The following is a 22,110-nucleotide window of genomic DNA, read 5'->3' on the forward strand; positions in this document are numbered from 1 at the left end:
GGTAGCAGGCATGCAGCAGAAGCAGAGAAACGGCTGTCCCAGGGCGTCCCTTTAAGCATATGTCTCTGCAAGTCTCCGGCAGCAGCACTCGGAAGCAACTGGTGACCTAAAGCTCTGGCTGAAGTGGTTCTGGGTGGCCTTTTATGAGAGAAAGCATCCAATGAGTCTGGACATTCTCTTTCACAAAAGCACATCACTTTTTCGATGCATGTTCTTGTGCAAGAAGTATTTTTGGAAGATCTCTTCCGAAAAAAGTTTCTTGCGCAAAAAGCCTGCAGTCTAGACGTAGCCGAAGAGATTGTGTACACTTAAAACATTCCGATCACACAACTAAAGTGATTTATTGAACACGCTAGCTATGCCAATGAGAGGGACTCTTCTGTCTGAATAGGTATTCTTCCTCCCTGTTAGGTGGTAGTTAGGTTGACAGGAAAATTCTCCCATTGACCTAGTGCTGTGTCTAGACTTGGATTAGTTTGATTTAACTGTGTCACTCAGGGATGTGGATTTTTCACACTCCTCAGCAATGTAGATGTACAGACCTAATTTCCTATTGTAGACCAGATCTAAAAATCTGAGAGAGATTCACACCTGAATACAGTTGTGATCTAAAGTGACTGAGATGTGTACTGTTTAACTAAAAATCACAGTCAGTATTTTATTGCATTAAGTGGAATCTGAATTCCTGAGTGTGAATGATACCTGAAGTTACAATTCTACTGCTTGTGTGAAAATCCACAAAGACACAGTGGTTTTGTATCTGTGTTAGTCCAAGGATATTAGAGAGACAAGGTGAGTGAGGTAATATCTCTTATTGGACCAGCTTTGGTTGGTGAGCGAGACAAGCTTTTGAGCTTACAGTAAGTTGCTCCAATAAAAGATATTACCTCGCCCACCTAAGCCATGAAAAGTGATGTTTGGTTTTGCAGTGTAGTGCATCGAACTGTACTTGACAGATTTATGTTAGATTTCTTGCCATTGAATAGGCAGTAATAAAAGTAGAACCTAGTTTATTTCACACTGAGATAAGTACACTTTCCATTTTGAAAGAACATGGCATTTTGTGCACTTAGTGTAGCAAACAATCTTCTGATAAATTCTACTATATACATGACTTACAGGAATGCAAGGCTTGAATATTAGGTAGCTTCATGCCCTTACAGGCCAAATCATACCCCTAATCTCAGTGGGAAGTAAGCCACACTCAGGCCATATTCTAAGTGGCAGCTGGAACCACTGAGGAACAGTGACTCGGGGTAGCATTTGCTGGGAGGGTCAAGTGTCCAGTGCATGTTAGCTGAGTGCATGTTAGCTGAGGAAACCAGTAAGGGCAGCAATGTACAGTGTCAGTGACTTTCTTTTGGGCAGGGACTGGAATACTGCCCATGTGATGCCATTTAAAAGAGAAGATTAGACTCTACATGTAAGAAAAAAGTCACATGCCATTATGCTCTGATTTATAAATGGTTGTGCCTAGCCTCAAAGATGGCTGCATTTTAATGGGGAGTGAAACACTCTCTCTAGTTTTATACCATTTTGTGATGGGCTCAGGGGTGAGCAATCAATATGTCAACATGATTTGTTTTTTTCACTACCATAAAAACAAAGTGGGAAACTTTTGCAGAGCTACGGAAGTTGTTTCAGACACAGAGAAGTTATTAAACTGGCATACTAAAACTACATTGGCACCCTCCTAGAGGAAGTTGGACTGAACTGTGAAATAGGTATAATATGTACTTAACAAGGGCTGGATTCTTTTACTGAACAGCACCCTATGCTAGAGGAGTTCTCAACCTTTTACTTTCTGGGTCCCCTGCATTGTGCTATAAAAATTCCATGGTCTATCTGTGTCATAACAACTGTTTTCCTGCATATGCAGTAGATTAAAAGGCACGGCTGGCATTGGGGGTAGCAAGCTGAACAACTGCGCAGGGCCCTAAACCAAAGGATGAGGGCCACAGATCAAAGTTGTTCAGACTTTGGCTTCAAGTCCAGGAGGCAGTGCTCAGGCTTTGGCTTTCCTGCTCTGGGCTGTAGGGAATCTAACATTGGCCTAGTCTCTAGATTATTTTAGTAGCCCCCCTGAAACTTGCTCATGGTCCCCCAGAGGGCCATAGACTCAAGGTTGAGAACCTCTGCAATACAACTTTATTTCAATAGGACTTCTGCAGAGGAAGGCGGTATTTAAAAGAAACAAGAGCATCAAAATCTGGCTCTTATTTATTCTTATTTTAACATCGATAATTACTAATGAAATTACAGTGCAGTGTTCTGGCTTATGTTGGGAAGAGTTGGCTGGTTTGACACTCCCATTTTCTGTGAAGAACAGGTTTGATCCATAAACACACTCTTTTTTCTGGAAAGAACAGATTTGATCAATAAACGTTGAGTCTTTCACTCGAATTCATACGATCCCACTGTATTCTACCTCTGGAGGGGTCATTCCTTCAGATTTCAACCATATGGAGAGGCATATGTTTAAAATCCTCACTTCTGTCGCAAGAAAATGCATCAAGTTCTGTCACAGTTCTCAAGACAGAAAGTCTGACTCTAGTGATGCACATTTAAAACAAAAAGCAAAACCCAGGGATTCTGGCATGGATATATTCCAGTATACATCAGCATTTGAATCCTGTGATTAGGGCACTTGCCTGGGATGTGCGAGACCCAGGTTTGAATCCCTGTTGTGCAGTTTGGATAGAAATTCAGATCTCCTCTGTCTCAAATGTGTATCCTATATTCCAGGCTTGTCTTATAAGCTAGTCTAAGATGGTTGCTGTATATAGTATACCTACACTATATGTGCTTCAATGACAATGCTATAGTGTAGACACTTTCTAGTGCAAAAGAAGGGGCTTTCCATCAATGTGGGAAATCCACCATCTTGAGAGGGGGTAGCTAGGTAGATGGTAAAATTCTTCTGTCCACCTAGCAGTGTCTATACCAGTCTGTCTATACAGCAGCATTATTTCAGATTAACTGATATTATTCCAAAATCACAAAGAGCGTGTCTACACTACAAGCCATTATTTCCAAATAATGGTGAGCTGGAGGACCTCTTACTCTTAGTAACCATCAGTTTATGAGTAAGGGAAGTCGAAGAAAGAGTGTTCTTCCTTCGACTTCCTGCTGCATAGACAACGCCAAAAGCCAAGTTAAGCTATTTCAACTTAAAATATGCAATTGATGTAGTTTAATTTGACTCTAACTCTGCTGTGTAGATGTACCCCCCAGGGATTAGTTCAGTTTAACTATGTCTCACAGAGTGCGAATTTTTCACACTCCTGAGCAAAGTAATTAAGTTGACCTATATTTTAGATATAGACCAGGCCTTGGTTGCTCCTGTTGCAATTTTCCCAGCTACTAGAGTTATTTGAACGGCTCAACAAGCATGTGTACAAAGGGATCCAATGGATATAGTACACTTAGATTTTTAAGAAAGCCTTTGACAAAGTCCCTCACCAAAGGCTCTTAAGCAAAGTAAGCTGTTATGGGATAAGAGGGAAGGTCTTCTCATGGATCAGTAACTGATTAAAAGACTGCAAATAAAAGGTAGGAATAAAAGACTAGTTTTCAGAATGAAGAGGAGTAAACAGTGGTGTCCCCTCACTAGTCTGTACTATGATCATTAATTGAAAAAAAGGGATAAACAGTGTGATGGCAAAATTAGCAGGGGATGTAAAACTACTCAAAATAATGAGTTCCAAAACAGACTACAAAGAGTTACAAAGGGATCTCACAAGTGGACAACAAAATGGCAAATGATATTTAATGCTGATAAATGCATAGTTATGCACATTAGAAAATATAATTCCATCTATACATATAAAACGATGGAGTCTAAATTAGCTGTTAACACTCAAGACAGACTTTGGAATAATTGCAGACAGATATCTGAAAACATCTGTTTAATGTGCAGTAGCAGTCAAAAATGCTAACAGAATTTTGGGAATAGTAGGAAAAGAAGAGCTAATGAGGCAGAAAGTATTATATTTCCTCTATATAAATCCATGGTACGCCCACATCTTGAATATTGTGTGCAGAGCGGGTTGCTCCATCTAAAAAACCACATGTACTGGAATTAGAAAATGCACAGAAAAGGGGAAAATGCTTAGCGCATTCTAAGCATAGAACAGCTTCTATATGAGGAGAGATTAATAAGACTTGGACTTTTTAGTTTGGAAAAGAGATAATGGTAGAGATTTAAAAATCAAGACGGGTGTGAAGAAAGAAAATAGGTATTATTTACTGATTCACATAATGCAAGAACTAGGGGTCTCCAAATGAAATTAATAGGCAGCAGGTTTAAAACAAACAAAAAGTAATTTCTTCACACAATGCACAGTCAACCTGTCAAACTCCTTGCCAGGAGATGTTGTGAAGCTCACTATAAAAGGGTTCAAAAAAGAACTAGATAGATTCATGGAGGATAGAGCCATCAATAACTATTAGCCAGGATGGACAAGGGTCATGTTCCCCGTCTATTTGCCAGAAATTGGGCAAGAGTGACAGAGAATGGATTATTTGATGGTAACCTGTTCTCAGGGGCGGCCTGTGACTATAGGCCGACTCGGCTGTTGCCTAGGGCACTGCCTTCAATGGAGCGCCCGATGATGACGTCACTCCATTGACGGCCATGCAGGCGGGGGCGCCAATCGCGCTAAATGCCAACAACCACTGGATATACCAGTCTAATATCAACCCTAGAACTTTCCCTTGCAACAAACCCCGTTGCCAGCATTGTCCACATATTCACTCTGCTGATACCATTATTGGACCTAACCAATTGAGTTAAAAGATCAAGAATACATATTCCTGCTCATCCAGAAATATAATTTATGCTATCATGTGCTGACCGTGTCTGTCTGCTATGGACATTGGACAAAAGTCTGACACTTCGTCAAAGAATCAATGCACACAAAACAGATATTAGACAGGATCACAAAGAAAAAACAGTTTCTTGCCATTTCAACCAGAAAGGGTATTGTCTCAAGGACTTAACTACCTGCATCTTGCTTCAAAGATATTTTAGCACCAGACTTGAAAGAGAATCCTCTGAACTGTCATTCGTGCTTAAATTTGACACTTTACACCTAGGTCTTAACAAGGATGCTAATTACCTTACCCATTACAAAGATAGCTTCCCCAATTATCACCTCTAATATCATTAGCTCACAAACATTTACCTCCCTCCCTCATCGCCCATCTGTTCTGAAATTTGATTTGTCCTTTTCATATGTGTTCATTTATTTGATTGTATCCTTTGATATATATGGTCGTGCCAATTTTCTTCCACAGTTTGATCTGAGGAAGTGGGTCTGGCCCATGAAAACTCATCACTTAATAAACCATCTTGTTAGTCTTTAAATTGCTACATAGTCCTGTTTTTTGTTTCTTCTTCCAGTGATTGCTCGTGTGCATTCCAAATTAGGTATGCACATGCTGCTTGCACTGTTGCTGGGAAGATTTTCATTAGCTGGATACTGTCTGTTGGCAGGGGAGACCCTTAGAGTGGCATCGGTATGGCTAGGTATATAGCACCCTGCTGACCGCCCCCTCCCTCAGTTCCTTCTTATCGTCAGTGACAGTTGTTGGAGCTAGCATCTCTTGCCTCAGGCAAGCATGCTTTCCCTAGTTGCTTCATAATTAATTTTCTAAAGTGTTAAGTGGTTGTTAAGTCCGCAGTGAAGACTCTGTTTCTGGTATGCCCCAGATCCCAAGTGGGGTAGTCTCAGCTCCCTGGCTTCAAACAGTAGACAATATATGAAGTTTATGCCCGTGGGTGATACGTATGACTCCGGACTAAAGTGTTGGGAATGCCCCACTTAGCAGACAAGTGTAAGATCTATAGGGCCATTACCTCAAGAACTAGAGGAGACAGAGAGCTATGCCTCCAGAATCTGTTAATGGAAGCATCTTTGGATCCCCATCCTGTGCCACAGGCTATGGGACTGGAATTGGTGGCCTCAGTGCACAGTGCACCTTGGTCATTGCGGAATGTGCTGGATCTGCAGAAGAAATCAGACAAGGCACCCTGATATCGCCATTCACTGAAGGTCAGCTCTCGGCACTGATCCCATTCTCTTATGCAGAAAAAGAAACAGAGGCAGGAAAGGGGCTGGTCCTCTATTTCAAAAGCTAAAAAGCATAAAGAGTCATGTCCTAAGCTGCAGCACCCTTCGAAGCAACCTGGCCATATGGTGCCATTGACTCCGGCACCTCTGCCAGTCCCATCAAGTCTGGTGCAAGCAGATTCCCCATCCTGGGAGAGCCACATGGGAGATCTGGACATGCCATCCACTCCTGAAATGTATGAAGCTGCCCGCATGACCTGATGGAGCTGATATCTGGACAGTCAGTGCCCCCCATGAGTCTCCAGGGGTTCCACTGTCACTATCGCTGGTACCAGGCCCAGTACAGTCAAGGGACAAGCCTCTAATGCAGTGGTCCCCAACGCAGTGCCCGTGGGTGCCATGGCACCTGCTGGGGTATTTATGTGCGCCTGCAAAATGATCCGGGACGGCCCCTTCCCCGGGCATGTGGCACATATGAGGTGCTGGCCCTGGGTGCACGGCACACGCACGGTGCTGGCCCCGGGGGTGTGGCACATGGGTGGCCCCTGCTCCAGGCACGTGGCACATGCACGGTGCCATCCCCGGGTGTGTGGAGCATGGGCAGCCCCGGCCCCGGGCATGCGGCGCATGGGCGGCCCTGCCCCCAGATGCCTGGCGCGTGAGCGGCTCCACCCTCGGATGCCTGGCCACCCTGAAAGGTTGGGGACCACTGCTCTAATGTTAAGAAGGTCCCTTTCACCTCTGAACTATTCACTGAGATGGAACCATTCATCTCGGCTCCGATCTGGTGAGGACTCCTGTACCAGGCACATGTCCCTCTCTAAGATATTTGCTGACTGGCCACATAGTCTTCAGTACTCCAGTTTGCATCTCACTACACCACTCAACATCCCTGGATATGATGGAAACAACTTCAAGCCAGGGACTGTGGCAGGATGCTAGGGAGGATGCCATATTTGGAAGGACAGTATTGCAGACTGGTGATCTCCGACCCCTCTACTGGACAGCTGCTTGGGAATCACCTAATTTGGAATGCACATGAACAATCACTCAAAAAATCTTCCTGGAAACTGTGCATGCACAGATCTAATTTGGAATGGACTTGAGCAACATCTCGAAGAACACCAGTTATGAAAGGTACCCCTCTTTTCCCTGTCTGTCCTTACCTGGCAGTGGGGGAGTTGAACTGGGACTTCTCACAGCCTGGATGAGTTCAACTGGCCTAAACATTATAAGGGCAAGGGGGCTGGAACAATTTTTATAGTGTGAGTGCTGAGAGCCATTGAACCAAATTGTAAACCCTGGATATGATGGAAACAACTTCAAGCCAGGGACTGTGGCAGCATCCCCAGTCCTAGCACCTAGGTATAGGGGCGACATCTGTTCCAACTAGGGATGTTAAAAGTTCATTAAATAGGTAACTGTGTAACCAGGGACAGACGACCATTTTGCGGGGCCCGGGACAGCACAATTTCACAGGGCCCCTCTTTGCCACGGCGCATGCGTGGGGCTTCTTGAAGCGCGGGGCCCAGGGCGGCCACCCCGCTCGCCCTGCCCTATATCCGCCCCTGTGTGTAACTGCTGAAAATCTCACACTGTGGGCTCTGCAGTATAAAACTTAAATAAGCTTTATACTGAAGAGCCCACACTGAAGCCTCCCTGGAAGCAGGGTCACCAGGATCCATGCACAGAGCTGACTAAGTGGGCGGGGCTGGTTAATCACCTGTGAAGCTGTGCTGCCCTGCAGTTTAGAAGGAACCCAAGATTTCACTGCCCTGCCACAGTGAAGCTGTCTCTTAAGAAGCTGGCTGAGTGTAATTGACATCATTAACTGATAAGATGATGCTTATCAGTTAAACCATTAGTCTGTTACACTCTAACATCCGTAGTTCCAACACCTATGTCTTTGTGGATTTGGGCCAGAATATCAATGAGGTCAGAAATTGGCTTGACCTGTATTAGACACAGATAACTCACACACAGATTACAGCTTATTGTCAGGCAAAATGGACATTGATTGCAATGGAAATTTTGAACATGTAATGACAAGATTGGTGGGTTTAGGCCAGGATGTTCTCAATTTTTTTTGTTGAGCCCCCCCCCTTCGAAAATATTCCAGGCTGTGACAACCCCCAAAGGGATGACACCCCCCATACCATGCCACCCCTTGCTTTGGTGTGATTGCTTCTGGTGCCATCAGAGTGGGACTCTCGCTCAGCAGCCATTGCTTTCCAGTTGCCCTAGTTTGGAGTGCAGCATTGCCACCAATAGATGCACAGAAGTAAGGGTGGCAATACTTCAAGCCCCCTACAATAGCATTTATTATCCTCTTTGAGGTCAGGACCCCCAGTCTGAGAAATGCTAGTTTAGCCTGCCAGATTTCTAACATTACATCACTTAAAGAAGCAAGGCAATCACCCTGATTTTCTCATTGTTAGTGGATGTGGGTGACTCCCTGTAAGTGCCACTGCATGGGGGGGAGGAGGAGAGAGAGTGCAAGAGAGCTATACAGCCTTAGCTGAAAGGCAGCTGGTTTTATAGCTTGAAGTGTAGACTAAAGGCTCATGCACTGAGGTCCCACGTTCGGTTCTGGTTAGTTAGCAAGGGTATGTCTACGCTACCACCCTCGTTCGAACTAGGGTGGTAATGTAGGCAACCGGAGTTGAAAATGAAGCCCGGGATTTGAATTTCCCGGGCTTCATTTGCATCTCGCTGGGCGCCGCCATTTTTAAATGTCTGCTAGTGCGGACTAGGTAGCTCGGACTAGGCTTCCTAGTCCGAACTACCGTTACTCCTTATTTCCTAGTCCGAACTACCTAGTCCGTGCCGCGTGTAGCCGCGCATCACAGAGTCCGCACTAGCGGACATTTAAAAATGGTGGCGTCCGGCGAGATGCAAATGAAGCCCGGGAAATTCAAATCCCGGGCTTCATTTGCAACTCCGGTTGCCTACATTACCACTCTAGTTTGAACTAGGGTGGTAGTATAGACGTACCCCAGAGGATTAACACACTTGCCAATACCCAAACCCTCAATGACAGCCTGGCACAACAGAGTCAGCATAACAGCGCATGAGGTTTCCAGCGGAGACATCTGTCAACCACTGTATGATAGCAATCACCAGCTCAGAAGTCCCAGCAAAGGCTAGCAGTGCCCTCCAGCATGCCTGGGGCAGGTCACTACTGCACAAAGCCAAACAGCAGCAAACAACAAAGCCCATGATGGCAGCATCAGCTGGCCTCATACACAGCTCGATAAACTCCCCTCTCCCGCCCAGCACCAATCTGGAAGATCCTGCCCACGGGATGGAGCCCTGCACCTCGTTCCCAGCAGGCGTGTGAGCACCGGCATTTAATAAAGGAGTCGTGCTCCTCCCCTGCTCTGCGCTCTCCTGTCCTGTTGCCATATCCCCCTGCTCTGCCCCGGCCCAGCTCCGCCCTTTAGTTCCCGTGCTGCCGCCTTTCCAATCCTCTGCCTCTGCACCCCTGCCTTGGGCAGCATCCTCGGGCTCTGTGGATCTTCCCTGCGTCACATTCCGCCCGGCAATTCCGGCGCGTGCAGTTACCAGCAGCTGCCTCCAGATGGAGCCTGTTCATCAAGGCAGGCCCGGCCCAGACCCGGCCGCGCGGGGACCAGCTGGATGGGGCTTCCAGCGGACGCCTCCCGAGTAGCCCAGCTCCCCAGGGAGCTGTGCAATCCGATCCCGAGAGGAAAGCGCAGCTGGAGCTTCCCCCTAGTGCCCGCCACCTCCAGAGCGCATAAGCACCAGCGGAGCGGGAGAGGGCGCGCTGCAAGGAGAGGACTCCCGTGTCTCTCTGCCCCATTAGAGCCAACCCCCCCTCGCTAACGCTGGTGCTGCGGGAACCCCCTGAGCCTCCGGGTCCAGACAAGGGAGCAGCCACTTAAGGCCTCTATCTGCAAACTTTGCTGAGGAACTAGCCGGAGAGCAGCGCTGTTCCGACGCCCCCGGCGGCCGATTACTTGTTCGGTTGCCTCGCGCGGGCCACGTGCTCCTGGCTGGCCCGCTGATTATTATTTATTGATCACAGCCCCGCCCCGAGGGTTCCCTGGCTTCACAGCTCTTCCCGGGGCTGGCGCGAGCAGCCACGCTCCTCGGGAGCCCATATGTTCCCCCCGCCTCATCACCCTCCCCCCCTCCACCGTAATTGGCTTTGACTGCGAATCAAGCCCGATGGAAACACTTGTTTACCTGAACGTGGCGGTCTCGGGCCGCCGCCCTGGGAGAGGGTGTGTGCGGATTAACTGCAGTGTGTGCAAAAGGAGGCGTAAGCTTGTAAGACATGGGAGGCGGGGTCCCCGAGTCTGAGCCTTCATTGCCACAGCCAGGGGGCTTCCCACCAGCGGGCTTGGTTTGTTCCGCATCCCCGCTGTGATTTGCTTGGCGCTCAACTGCGGGGGATTAGCCAGCGAGCTCCTGAGCAGGGAAAGCTCCCTTTGCCCCCGGCCAGCGAGTGCCTGATAAGAGGTGGATTAGGAGGAGAGTTAGACAGACCAATAGCTGCTGCCAGTGGGTGTATTTGTTATTCACATGGAAGAGGCTTCGCGGCGGGCTCTGGGATCGCTGCCTCTTTCAGCACCAAGAGCAGCTACAAGTGCAGCTCCCCACCAGCCTCGCGCGGCACCATGCGCTGAGATGGGGCGGAGAGCCACGGAGTCAGCTCCTTCCCAGCAGCGCCTTCCGGAGCCAGGGTAAGAATGGGGGGGCGGGTGACCGCGGGGGCTGCAGCGATTTGTCCCAGTGTTGGATGCATCAAGTTGGCCCGTTCTCGGTGTTTGGTGATTGGATTTACTGCGAGGGGGAGGGGATGCATTGGTGCATCCAGGGTGGCGATTTGGGAGGGGGGAAGGGATGTTCCTTTACTGAGGGTTATTTAAAATGCCAAGAGGGAGCAGCCCAGAGCTCTGCCCTGGCGGGAGAAAGGCAGAGCAGTTGGGCTCTCAGGCTTGAGCTCTAAGCGGTCCCCAAAAGTTTTTTTTTCCCGAGGATTTTTTTTTTTTTTTTTGGTGGGGAGGAGACAGTCGGGCTGGCTTTGCTTGGCTGCTCAGCGGTATCCTGCAGCAGCGTTGGAATCGCTCTCCTGGCTACCTGGCCGGGCCTGAGCTCCTGCCCCTTCAGCTGACGCGACTGGGGAAGAGATCTGAGACGCGGAGTGTAGCGAAATTACCTAACGCTCTTTCTGGACGGTAGGTTAGGGCGGCTTTGACTCATCCCCGGGACTCCATCCACTCATCCCCGGGACTCTGTCTCAGCAATACGGATGTGCAACTATTTGTGATCGATTGGAGGCTTAAGGTATTTTTATCGTGGGGGGCGGAAGGACTGATGAAGGGAGGACGGTCAACAAATAAGCATCGGTGTAAGTTTTGCCCTAGTTAATATTTTCTTCTAGGGATAGTATCTGCCAGGTTTGTGGGGCTCGAAATACCCTGGGCTTTTGTTGTCAATTTCCTCCTAAAAGCAGCTCCAATTAAACAGCGCGTTAAAAGACAATGAGCAAAGTACCATCATAGCAAGAGCGTTTGCAACCCGGAATTCCAAGACCCCCTCCTTTCCTCATTTAAATGCTTCCTATTATAAATCAGACAGAGGAGCTATTTTCCTTGATAAGCACCTTCCACCTTCTTTGCTTCAGTCTCCGCGCACTAGGCGAATAAAATCGCATTAAGTATTTAACCTATTTATGAGATGCGTAGTAATAAGCCTTGGGGGAGTGCAGGGAGCTATTGCCACAAACTTTGATGATAGCAGGGTGGGGATAGCCAGGGCTGGGACTTGTCGATCAGGGCACCAAAGCGTCCCTTCCTTCCTTCCCTGTATTTTTAAGCAGGCGGATTCTTCCCCGTTCCCAAGTGCTAGGTAATTGGAACACCAGAAAGGAGCCAGGCGCTCTGATTGTGAGAACACCGAGAGCCCTCTTAGCAACACGGAGCCCAGATCCATCTGCTCAGCGAAACAGCTTGAAGCTCCCTCGCAGCTTGTTGGAAGCTAGTGAAAATCTAGACTAGAATCCCACAAGATGCTGCTTGGCTGACACGTGCCGGCTTGTGTCAATGAAACGGAGCGGGGTTTACCAGCCACCACGCTGCGCAAGATCCCTCTGCGAGCCAGCACAAATTATTTCAACTCGGTTCCAAGGGTTTGGTGGGAAGAGGGCAGTACTCGGTTGGGAGTTGGGGGGGGGGGGAGGGAGGGAATCCCTCTGCTTCCTTGATGGTTTCTCACAATACGCAACCCAAAAATAAGGGTGTTAATAGAGAGGAATCTGCACCTCTCCAAAGTAATCTCACCTCTGCTCGGGAAGTGCTAATTCTCCCACTGGATGATGAGGCTTTTCACAGCGTTGGGCATGTGTTTCCTGTGAGTCGGAAGTGTTTGCAAGGGTCGCGTGGATAACACATTAACCCCCCTCACACGCGCACACAGATCAAAGTCGATTACGGATCCGAATTGCATGCAGACCCAGCACGGCATTGCCACTTGCCGCTGGAAAGCTTCTGACCTTTGGGACTGGGGATTCGTTAAACGCATATTTGTTTTTCCTCAATAAAAACCTCTCTCATTAAAAGTGACCACTTAATTTAAGGAGAAAAGGAAATCGCCTGGAGCGGCGCATAGAAGCTAATGATCATACATAACCAAATGGCAGAAAGTTTATTTCGCTTTAGATTTTTTTAAAATTAACGGTCATGAACAAAAGGAGCATTGGGTTCTAATGTGAGCGTCAGCATAACTACGTTGCGCAGTACTATTTAGGTTAAGGAACATTGGTGGGTAGTAAAATAATTCAAAGAGCACAGCTGCTAATGGTAATGTGAAAGATGTCTGGAGTAGCGGGGCTAGCTTAACGTCGTGGTTTTAATAGAATTCCCCAATAACAAGCACATTGGCATGCGAGGTGTGAGGATGCAGGGCTAAAAATGGCTTAGTTAAATAAAAGTAGAGAACAATAGAGGGCTCCCTGGTATGAAGGTGCATACCTTAGATAATGGTTGCTTGTGTGTGTAGTTTAGCAGGAAAAATTAGTGAAAAGCAGGTTTTCCTGTTTCACTGATAAAATTATTACTGGACCTTTTCACCATGCAGGAGAGGACCTTTCCAGGTAGAACAAGTCTAAAAGATCTACTTAATGTTAAGCATTTTGATGCACTGAGATGAGAGAGGCTACAGAAGTACAGAGCATCTTTATTAATATAAAGGCAGCCAGGAAAGACTAGAGAAAGGGAAAATCTGCCACAAAGGAAGCAAATGAGTAAGATGACTGTTTCTCCTGAGATCCTGTATGTGAAAGTTAAAGCTGCTGATAGGCAGCTTTGACAGTGCATTGGTACTTATACAGCCAGTAACCCAAAATGACAATGACCTTGGAAGTATTAGGCTGGTAATCTTTCGATTAGGATGACATTTTTGAGTAGTTATGACAGTGTAGTACGCACAGCTTTTTCCTTTTAATATTAACTTTCCTGTGCCACCTAATTTTTGAAAAGATCTAAAGGTAAATAATTAACTGTACTGAACAATAGGAGCACAGAGTTCTAATATTGTCATTTGCATACCTACCTTGCACAGGACTATTTAGATTAAGGAAGATTGGTTAGTAGTAAAATAGCACTGCTGCTAATGATGATTAGCCATTTCAAAGCCAATGCTATTCTGCACATACATTTGTGTTTCCCACTATCCTTGTTAGGGTGGTACCAGGTCCTGGATGAAGCATGGAATCTTGCTTTAGACTATAACTACAGTCTAGATTGGAACTCTGGATTGGAAATCTGTCTAGATTGACCTGGAAAATCTTTCTGCTTTTCTTCAGCTATTAGACCAGGGGTGAACAATCAAGTCTGAAAGATGTGAATATGGCTAGAGTTTTAGTTGCAAGACAAGTCAAGGATAGACCGAAATGGTTCATATGATTTGCCTTTGAAAGGTTTATCTACTAGCTTTGGGCTTTTATTAGGCCTACACTTGGAGAGGATTTTTTTGTCTTTCAAGGATAGCTGGTATAAGAGATGGAAATTCACAGGGTAGGATGTGAAGGCAGAAGCTCTGGCAATCCTTGACGTTACCTTGACAAGAGTCTGAATAGACTGATCTGAGATTTTCTTCCCAGGCTGTACAATGAAGAAATGGTTCATGTGGACTGGATGCTGATGGTGACTTGCCTTGTTTTTATTTTGTAAAGGGTTCTCTAAGTAGGAAAAAGTGATAGAATCCTTACTCTCAAAATCGAAGTAAATGGGACTACGTCTATAAATAAGGGGTACTCCTTAGGGATGCTGGAACAATTTGTAGGGGCTGGGGCTGAGAGCCATTGAACCAAACTATCAACTCTGTATATGATGGAAACCACTTCAAGCCAGGGGCTGCAGCAGCACCCATGTTCCAACACCAGTATTCTTTCAAGTTAGGGTTTTCAGAGTTGGGGTCTAAGACTTCCACAGTCTGTTTACATTGTTAAAAGGAATCCATCTGCTTCTATATGACATTCAAATTTTTGTGTTCAACTGGCAATACTTTACATGATATATATAATCCTCTTCACATATTTTCTCATCACTGAATATAGTACAGAACAGAGGAAAATATTTCCCAGGAAAATACAAATGTTAGCATGAAATCTAGCAAGATGATAATCTTAACTAAAAATATCTTATTTTCCTTATCTAAAGCGGAAAGTCCAAAATATCCACAACATCTTCTTTGCAAAATTTTGAAATGGAAGGTTTTACATTTTCACTTCATGAAACCAAATCAATTTTTCAATAAGCTGAACAATTTATTGGGTTACCATTTAAAAAAAAAAAAAAAGAAAAGTTTGAGCAAAAATAGTACCTTTTTTCAAAAACATTCTTTTTTTAAAAAAGTGTGATATTTAAATTTTATTCTGTGATCAAGCTTTCTGTTAAGCTATGCACAATTCCATATGATCTAATGAAAACCCCAGCAATTTTTCAAAATATCATGAAAAAATGAAATCGGGGAAATGTTCAATGGCCTCAAACATAATTGCCAATATTTTTAATAGAAAAAATTGTGCTCTCTTCACAACAATCCAGTAAAGAGTCCTGTTTGTTAAACTGCCAAACAGGCCATTGAGAGAGAGGTTGTTGAAACTGGAGGAAACATATTTCCCAGTTTAAGCAAAGAGCACCAATTAAAATCACAGCATGTGTGTGCATATGTGATTTTTAAAGAACATTTGTGGGAGGATCTCTTCAAGATATTGATAGCATCTGACACCACTGTAAATTAAGGGTCACTCAGTAGTTTTGTTATCAAAATAAACCCATTGCCTACCCCATTTAATTATAATTTAATCTTATTTAGAATTCTTTAATACAAAACTCCAGTATGAAGACTGACTCCTGTAGTAACAATGAGTTTGTGATCAGAATAATGAATAGTTCCTATTACATAGGTGCATACACATGCACACTGTCATTGCAGTATTCATGAGATCTTAGTACAACATTGAACTCCAACATGTACCGAGCCTGTAAATCTTCTCTAACTATGCTTTGCCAAACAATAGTAATAATCTTAAAGATGTGGGTGATTGTTGATTAAAGTACTTTCAGAAGCTAAACATTATCCTTGTTTCATTATAAAAGCTTCTGCATCCCCCTCTGACCTAAACCCACCCATTCATGAATGTAAATGATAATCAATGGAAATGTGTACTGTAAACTTTGCTTTATAAAGGATTTAAATTGTTACTGCCAGATGCAATTTTAAAGGAATTAACAGTAAGCAGCCTGTGTGATCTTTTATGTTGACTTGAAGTAAAGCTCGGGGATGCACTTCTTCTTGACTCTGCATGGTCCAAGCTGAGGGGGTGTGTACATTTTTCTGAAGTTATTTCTCATGGAGCACTGACTACCACTATAGAAACCTGGTAAATTTGGGAACACATTTGGATTAATCCAGGTTTATGGTCAGTCAGATTTTTTTTTTAATGGAAACTCAACTTGAAACAGTTGTCCTGAAAGATAGCACAGTGGTTAAATGAAAAATAGACCAAGAATTCATTGATAAAAATGAAATTAGATTGAACTTTCTACTTAGCTACACAGACTTACAACAACATATTTGCACAATGAATCAATATAGCCAATGTGATGTTATCAAACATTTAGGCAGTATAATAAAAGTTTTGATTTCTTAGAAGACAAAAATATGACTAAATTTATTAAAAATTAAAATGAATGCTTTATAAATAATTTCCCTTCTGTTTCATAGTATGTTATGACCATTAACTTGATGAAACAAATGCTTTTTGAAAAATGCATGATGACCAATAATCAAGTATTTACTAATCTTACAAAATACTTATGAGATTTCTTTAAACTTCCAATCATTCTAAACTTATCCTAGACAAGCTTCAGGTTCACTTGTAGAGGTCAACCCACTGTGTTTGAGTTACTACTGTACATGTTCATTATGATAGATGCCTATTTTCCAAGCTTCAATTCCTTCTAAAGTGGTGCTAGTATGTGTTGTCTATAGACTTAGCTGCTCATAATGAACACGAGATCAGTAGGACTATGTCTACATAGCAGCGTTCTTTCAGAATAACTGACGTTATTTCAAAATAAAGAGCATGTCTACACTACAAGCCATTATTCGGAAATAATGTTGGAATGGAGGACTCCTTACTCCGACACCTGTAACCCTCATTTTACGAGGAGTAAGGGAAGTCAAAGAAAGAGTGTTTTTCCTTTGACTTCTTGCTGTGTAGACAGTGCCTAAAGTTGAATTAAGCTACTTTGACTTCAGCTATGCAATTGATGTAGCTGAAGTTGCTATCTTAGTTTGACTTTTGGCTTGCTATGTAGATGTGCCCTAAAGAAGTATCTCTGGATTACTTTAAATGTAGATAAGCTTTTGTCACTGGATGGTAAAGACAGTGGCGGATATAGGGCAGGGCTAGCAGAGCGGCTGCCCTGGGCCCCATGCTTCAATAGGCCCCGCAAAACTCTCATCTGCCCCGGGTAAAGATGTTCAGTTCTGATTGGTTAATGGTGCTTTTGTTCTCATCAATATATTTTGGGTCAGATTCTGCTCAGTTATGCTGACATAAATCAGGATCAGCTCAGCAGAAGACAGTGGGGTTAATGTAGATTTGTACTTGGGTAATTGAGAGCATACTCTGTCCACTGTTTTTAAAGTTAGAAGTAAAATGGGCTAAAACTACACATTTATATTGTGTATATTTACACAGAGGACTATGAGATTGAGTCAGTCAGCACAGATTTTTTCTATTTAGATTCAATCCCCACCGAAGTTCAAACGAAATATTCAGAAGCAGTGAAAGTCTTGTGCTTTATACACTCTGGCACTTCAGTATTCCCAACAGCAGTGCTTTTCTTCACAGCTCTGTATGGTTCAATTTCAAGTCTTTGTTTTGTTACCTGATCACAGTGAGATACTTCTGCATAGATGACACTCCATAACAAATCTTTTTCACATGTCTTCAAACACCCATTAATTTATAATTCTTATGTGGCTTCTGTGATTTGAGTAAAATTTGTTTTGAGAAAATTGGGGAATAAAAACATATTTCATGAAAGACGATCAGTTAAAAATATGGAATCACATGTTGAATTATAATATTATAGTAGGTCATATTAAGACAAAGGGGGGGGGTTAATTCTTCCCCTCCCCCAATATGATATCTTTGGTACTTGTAACAGAATGTACTTTTTAAAATATGGGTGCAAGTTAGGTAACATAAAATGTCTAAAACCTTGATTGTTAATTTAACAAAGTTAGTTATTGGTGCTTAGATACCAAGATGATAGGTGCCTTTGAAATATTTAAGATAATTTCACTCAAATTATTTAAGATAATTTCACTCAAATTTTTAGATACAGGGTGAAATGGTAGCCTCATTCAAATCAATGGGAATTTTTCCATTGATGATCTTGAAATAAAGATTTCACTCTGATTTTGCACTGTAGAACCACAACCTCAAAACAGACGCCTTGTTAAAATTGGGCCTCAGATAAAATATAACTGAAAATGTATACCTTATCAGGTAAAATACATTGTGAAACTTTTGCTCAAACTATTTTTCCCATTAAATGAATATAGAGTTTGAAATTATTGTTTATGGAGCACTATAGATATACACGGAACAGAAGAGAATGTGAGTTGTGCTGGAGAAGTAACACAGTTACTATCAAGTACTTCAAAAACTCAAATGTGTGTTTAACTTTATGCACATTAGAAGTCCCACTGAAGTCAAGACACTAAGTGTAAATCTTTGAGGGCAAAAGTCTTGGACTGCAATAGGATGAATGGGTCCTGTACAATAGATTATGAGATTTAATAGATTGCAGAACAAAACCCAAAATGGTATGTACCATTTTGTATGCATAAATGTTTCTTGCAGTGCAATCGTAAATAAAAATTACTGATCAAACTCTGAGCACCAAACTAGATTTTGCTACCTCAGTGTTGCTTCCGCTTTGCTGGTATCATCAATCTCTCAGCTTTCAGTACAGTGCAGCCAGGTGTTCAAATTCACAGAGGGCCAAAAATTAGTCTCCAACAGAATGTGGAAAGTAAAACCTAGGGCAATGTAACTTGTATTCCAAACTAAATGTATTGTTGACAAGTGCAAAACTGCTGAACTAAATGGTATTTTTCACTGATTTTTTTTCAGGAGTACCTTAGTCACAGGGCACAATACAAGGACATGAATCATCGACTTCCTCCCAGCATCAGAACTACAGATATTAATTAATGAACATCAATCTACAATAGCTGAAAACACCACACAGCGAAACAAATTAACCCGTGGTACTGATGGACATTTTTTGTAAAATATATTTTAAGAACTTTTGTTGATATCTATTTTCTACTTGTGGCACAATTCTATATTGTTACTTACTGGGCACTGATGGTAGCTTTCAGAAGGTGCTGCTTCAAATGTTCCACATCCTCTTTTAGAAAGAAGGAACTTTGGGTCTTGGATAACAACGACATCTTCAGGAAAAATGGTATACGGAAGAAAGCGACTTGCCTCCTGCCATTGTTTCTTCCTATTAACAGCCAAATTCTACTGGATTCTCACTATGATGCAAAGAACTCATGGCCAGGAATATGCCCACTCTATTCGACTGGATGGGGACATCATCTTGGGAGGACTCTTCCCTGTCCATGCAAAAGGGGATAGAGGCGTGCCTTGTGGGGAGCTGAAGAAAGAGAAGGGGATTCACAGATTAGAGGCAATGCTATATGCAATAGATCAGATCAATAAGGATCCTGATCTTCTTGCCAATATCACGTTAGGTGTCCGGATCCTAGATACTTGTTCCAGGGACACTTATGCATTGGAGCAGTCCTTAACGTTTGTTCAAGCTTTGATAGAGAAAGATGGCTCAGACGTGAAATGTGCTAATGGAGACCCACCTATTTTCACTAAGCCAGACAAGATATCAGGTGTAATAGGTGCTGCTGCAAGTTCTGTATCCATCATGGTTGCTAATATATTAAGACTTTTTAAGGTAGGTAAAGTTTTCTACTTTTCATTTAAATACCAACTATCATGAAAATAAGCATTTATGAAAATAGAAATACCACAGTCCTAGTAAAAGGCCAAAACCAGAAGTTCTTGCTTAGCTCTCTCAAACAAAAACATTGAGCAGTGATGGAAGGTGCTATTCTTTGAGGTGCTGGATGTCTTTTGTGAAGTGTTGAGCATCCTCAGTTCTCTCTTAGCTATGCTAGGCATTGTGAGGTCTCAGCATCTTGCAGGAATCACATCAGTCCTGTGAGACTTCACCCGAACTTTGTACTTGTTAACATCCTGGCTGGCCTACTGTATAGTCCAGGAGACAGATTACATGTTTAGTACAACTGATTTCTAGAGTGAAAGAGAATATTCATGTGTAGGTTGCCTGGGATTTGGCTCCAGGTTGTCAATATTTCCTTTGTAACTTGGCATTTTCAAGTGTTTAGAACTTTATCCTGAAATTTCATCTCAGGGAAACTGCAGAATTTTCCCTTCTAAGAAAACAATGCGTTACACCCATATATGATGTTAGGAGCTAGGAACATTATTAAATATGACCTTTAAAAAAGAAACAATCTCTTCTGTTCTGGCAAGTAACTAGACTCTAAATCAGGATAATCATGCTAGATATTTTCATACCCAAATAATGCTTTTTAAAAAGTTTTATAAATTGGCTATCAGTTCTATTTTTATCATGGGATAAGAGAGCTGAAAGGTATAACAGGAAATCCCTGGGATACTCTTATAGTCTGTTTTGTATTACATATGTACCTGCTCCAATGTGGGACAAATGGATCCTCATCTAGGAAGGGTGTTGATCAAAAAGGGGACAAGTGTAGCATATTGCCAAGGCAGTTTGGAACACTGTGCAAGAAGCACTTCTCACCTTGAGCTGTGGTGTAGTTAGTTTAAATGTTGCATATCCAAATCTGCTGACATATATTGGTTTAAAATAAAGGTCTTCATTAAAACACAAGCAGCTGCAGTCAAGAATGTAAAAGATATACTTGGCACGTACACTTGAGTACTTTAGTTTAACATAGTTTGTTTCACAACTATGTCCACATCCATGCTATTTAAAGTGATATTGTACAGTTTATTAAACTCCACAGTGATAAAAATTCTCTTGACATGTACATGTTGATATAAAAATGAGGTATTCACTATAGTCTGACTCATAATAGCACTGGAAGTGATTAATGTCAATAAAATTTCAGTCCTTAATGGGACTTAAGCATATGCTTAAAGTTAATAGCTATCCAGTCACTTACATGATTAAGCATGTACTGGAGTGCCTTGGGGAATTGAGGACTGTGCCTTTTAGCTTCAATGAGAGAGACTACATGCCAGTGCTAATGTGGTGCCTTCTCACATGAAGTCTGTTTCATCAACTTGTGAAATTTCAGTCATGGATGGATAAAATGGGTCTAATTTTTGTTTAACTGGTTGCAAACACTATGCTGTCCAGATCCCTCCTTTAACTCCCTTGATTTAAATAGAATTATACTGTACCATGGATGAATTTGACCCAGAATGTCTGAAAATATAACGGGCTATACATTATTCATGAAAAATGAGCCTGCTTCTGTGGCTTTCAAAGCATTTGGGTCAGGCCCAACATGCAAACAAAGAACATATCTTCACCTAATGGGATATGATGGCCTTTGTAGAAATATTTTCAATTTGGTCTTAGTGAAAAAGGAGGTTAAACATAAAAATAACTTTAAAGTTATACTTGGGCCAGATTCACTTGTGTTATGTATGTATGTGCAAAGTGGTTGTAAAATGCTGCCATGCTGATGTGGTACCAATTTGCACTGACACTGCATATGTATAAATGATTACACAAAGTTGCAAGACAATGGACCGTAAGGCCTATGATGTGTTAAGGTGACAAGTGCACCCAAAATATTACAGGTAGTACTTTGTCAAACTGATGATGATCGAAAAATAAAGACTGTTGGATTGAGGCGAGAATGGCATATTGGTCATACATATTAATTTTTATTTTTGGTCATTGCTAAATTGGTCTTTTTCTGTATTTAACTTTACATTCTTCACTACTAGGTCTGACCCACTTTCATAGTTCCAAGACAGTCAAATGAAAGATTTAAATATAAATCCATTTGTAGGAGGACCAAGTAATTTCTCCAAACGGGAAAACATATTTGTAATAAACTAGTGACTAGGTCTAGTCAAATCAAATGTAGCACCTACTCCTGTGAACTCTTATCCTCTTCCATTGATTTCACAAGGTGATGTTCTTTCCATTCAGACTAGTTACAGTTTTGGCATCTTTCTTCAGTCCAAGAGTTGTGTTGACAAACCAGCTCTGTCTTCACTGTGTTTTATTAAGTTCTAGAGTAGAAACAGTTGAAAGGTGAGCCTACCACATCTACATTGTCAATTTGGATGGATGACTTCTAATCAATAAATTCAGTTGGAGCTTATTGGGCAGCTAACATTTAATTTTAAATGCTGCTTGATTGTAAATAGGTA

General features: G+C 42.9%; 1 protein-coding gene across 4 annotated transcripts in view; it reads left to right on the forward strand.

Moving 5' to 3' along the window:
• GRM8 (glutamate metabotropic receptor 8) overlaps nucleotides 1-22,110 on the forward strand; it is a 570,836-nt gene that overhangs the window by 53,071 nt on the left and 495,655 nt on the right. The window contains exons 1-3 of one of the 4 annotated variants that reach the window (XM_014573390.3): nucleotides 9,711-10,783; nucleotides 11,283-11,387; nucleotides 18,760-19,603. In XM_014573390.3, coding sequence (XP_014428876.1) covers nucleotides 19,094-19,603 — 510 coding nt within the window. In that variant the 5' untranslated portion in view covers nucleotides 9,711-10,783; nucleotides 11,283-11,387; nucleotides 18,760-19,093. Of the gene's footprint in view, nucleotides 1-9,710; nucleotides 10,784-11,282; nucleotides 11,388-18,759; nucleotides 19,604-22,110 lie in introns of those variants that run through there. The other 3 variants (XM_075928359.1, XM_014573388.3, XM_075928371.1) reach the window with 3 other exon arrangements.

This window comes from Pelodiscus sinensis, chromosome 1, assembly GCF_049634645.1.
Source record: "Pelodiscus sinensis isolate JC-2024 chromosome 1, ASM4963464v1, whole genome shotgun sequence".
Lineage (NCBI taxonomy): Eukaryota > Metazoa > Chordata > Testudines > Trionychidae > Pelodiscus > Pelodiscus sinensis.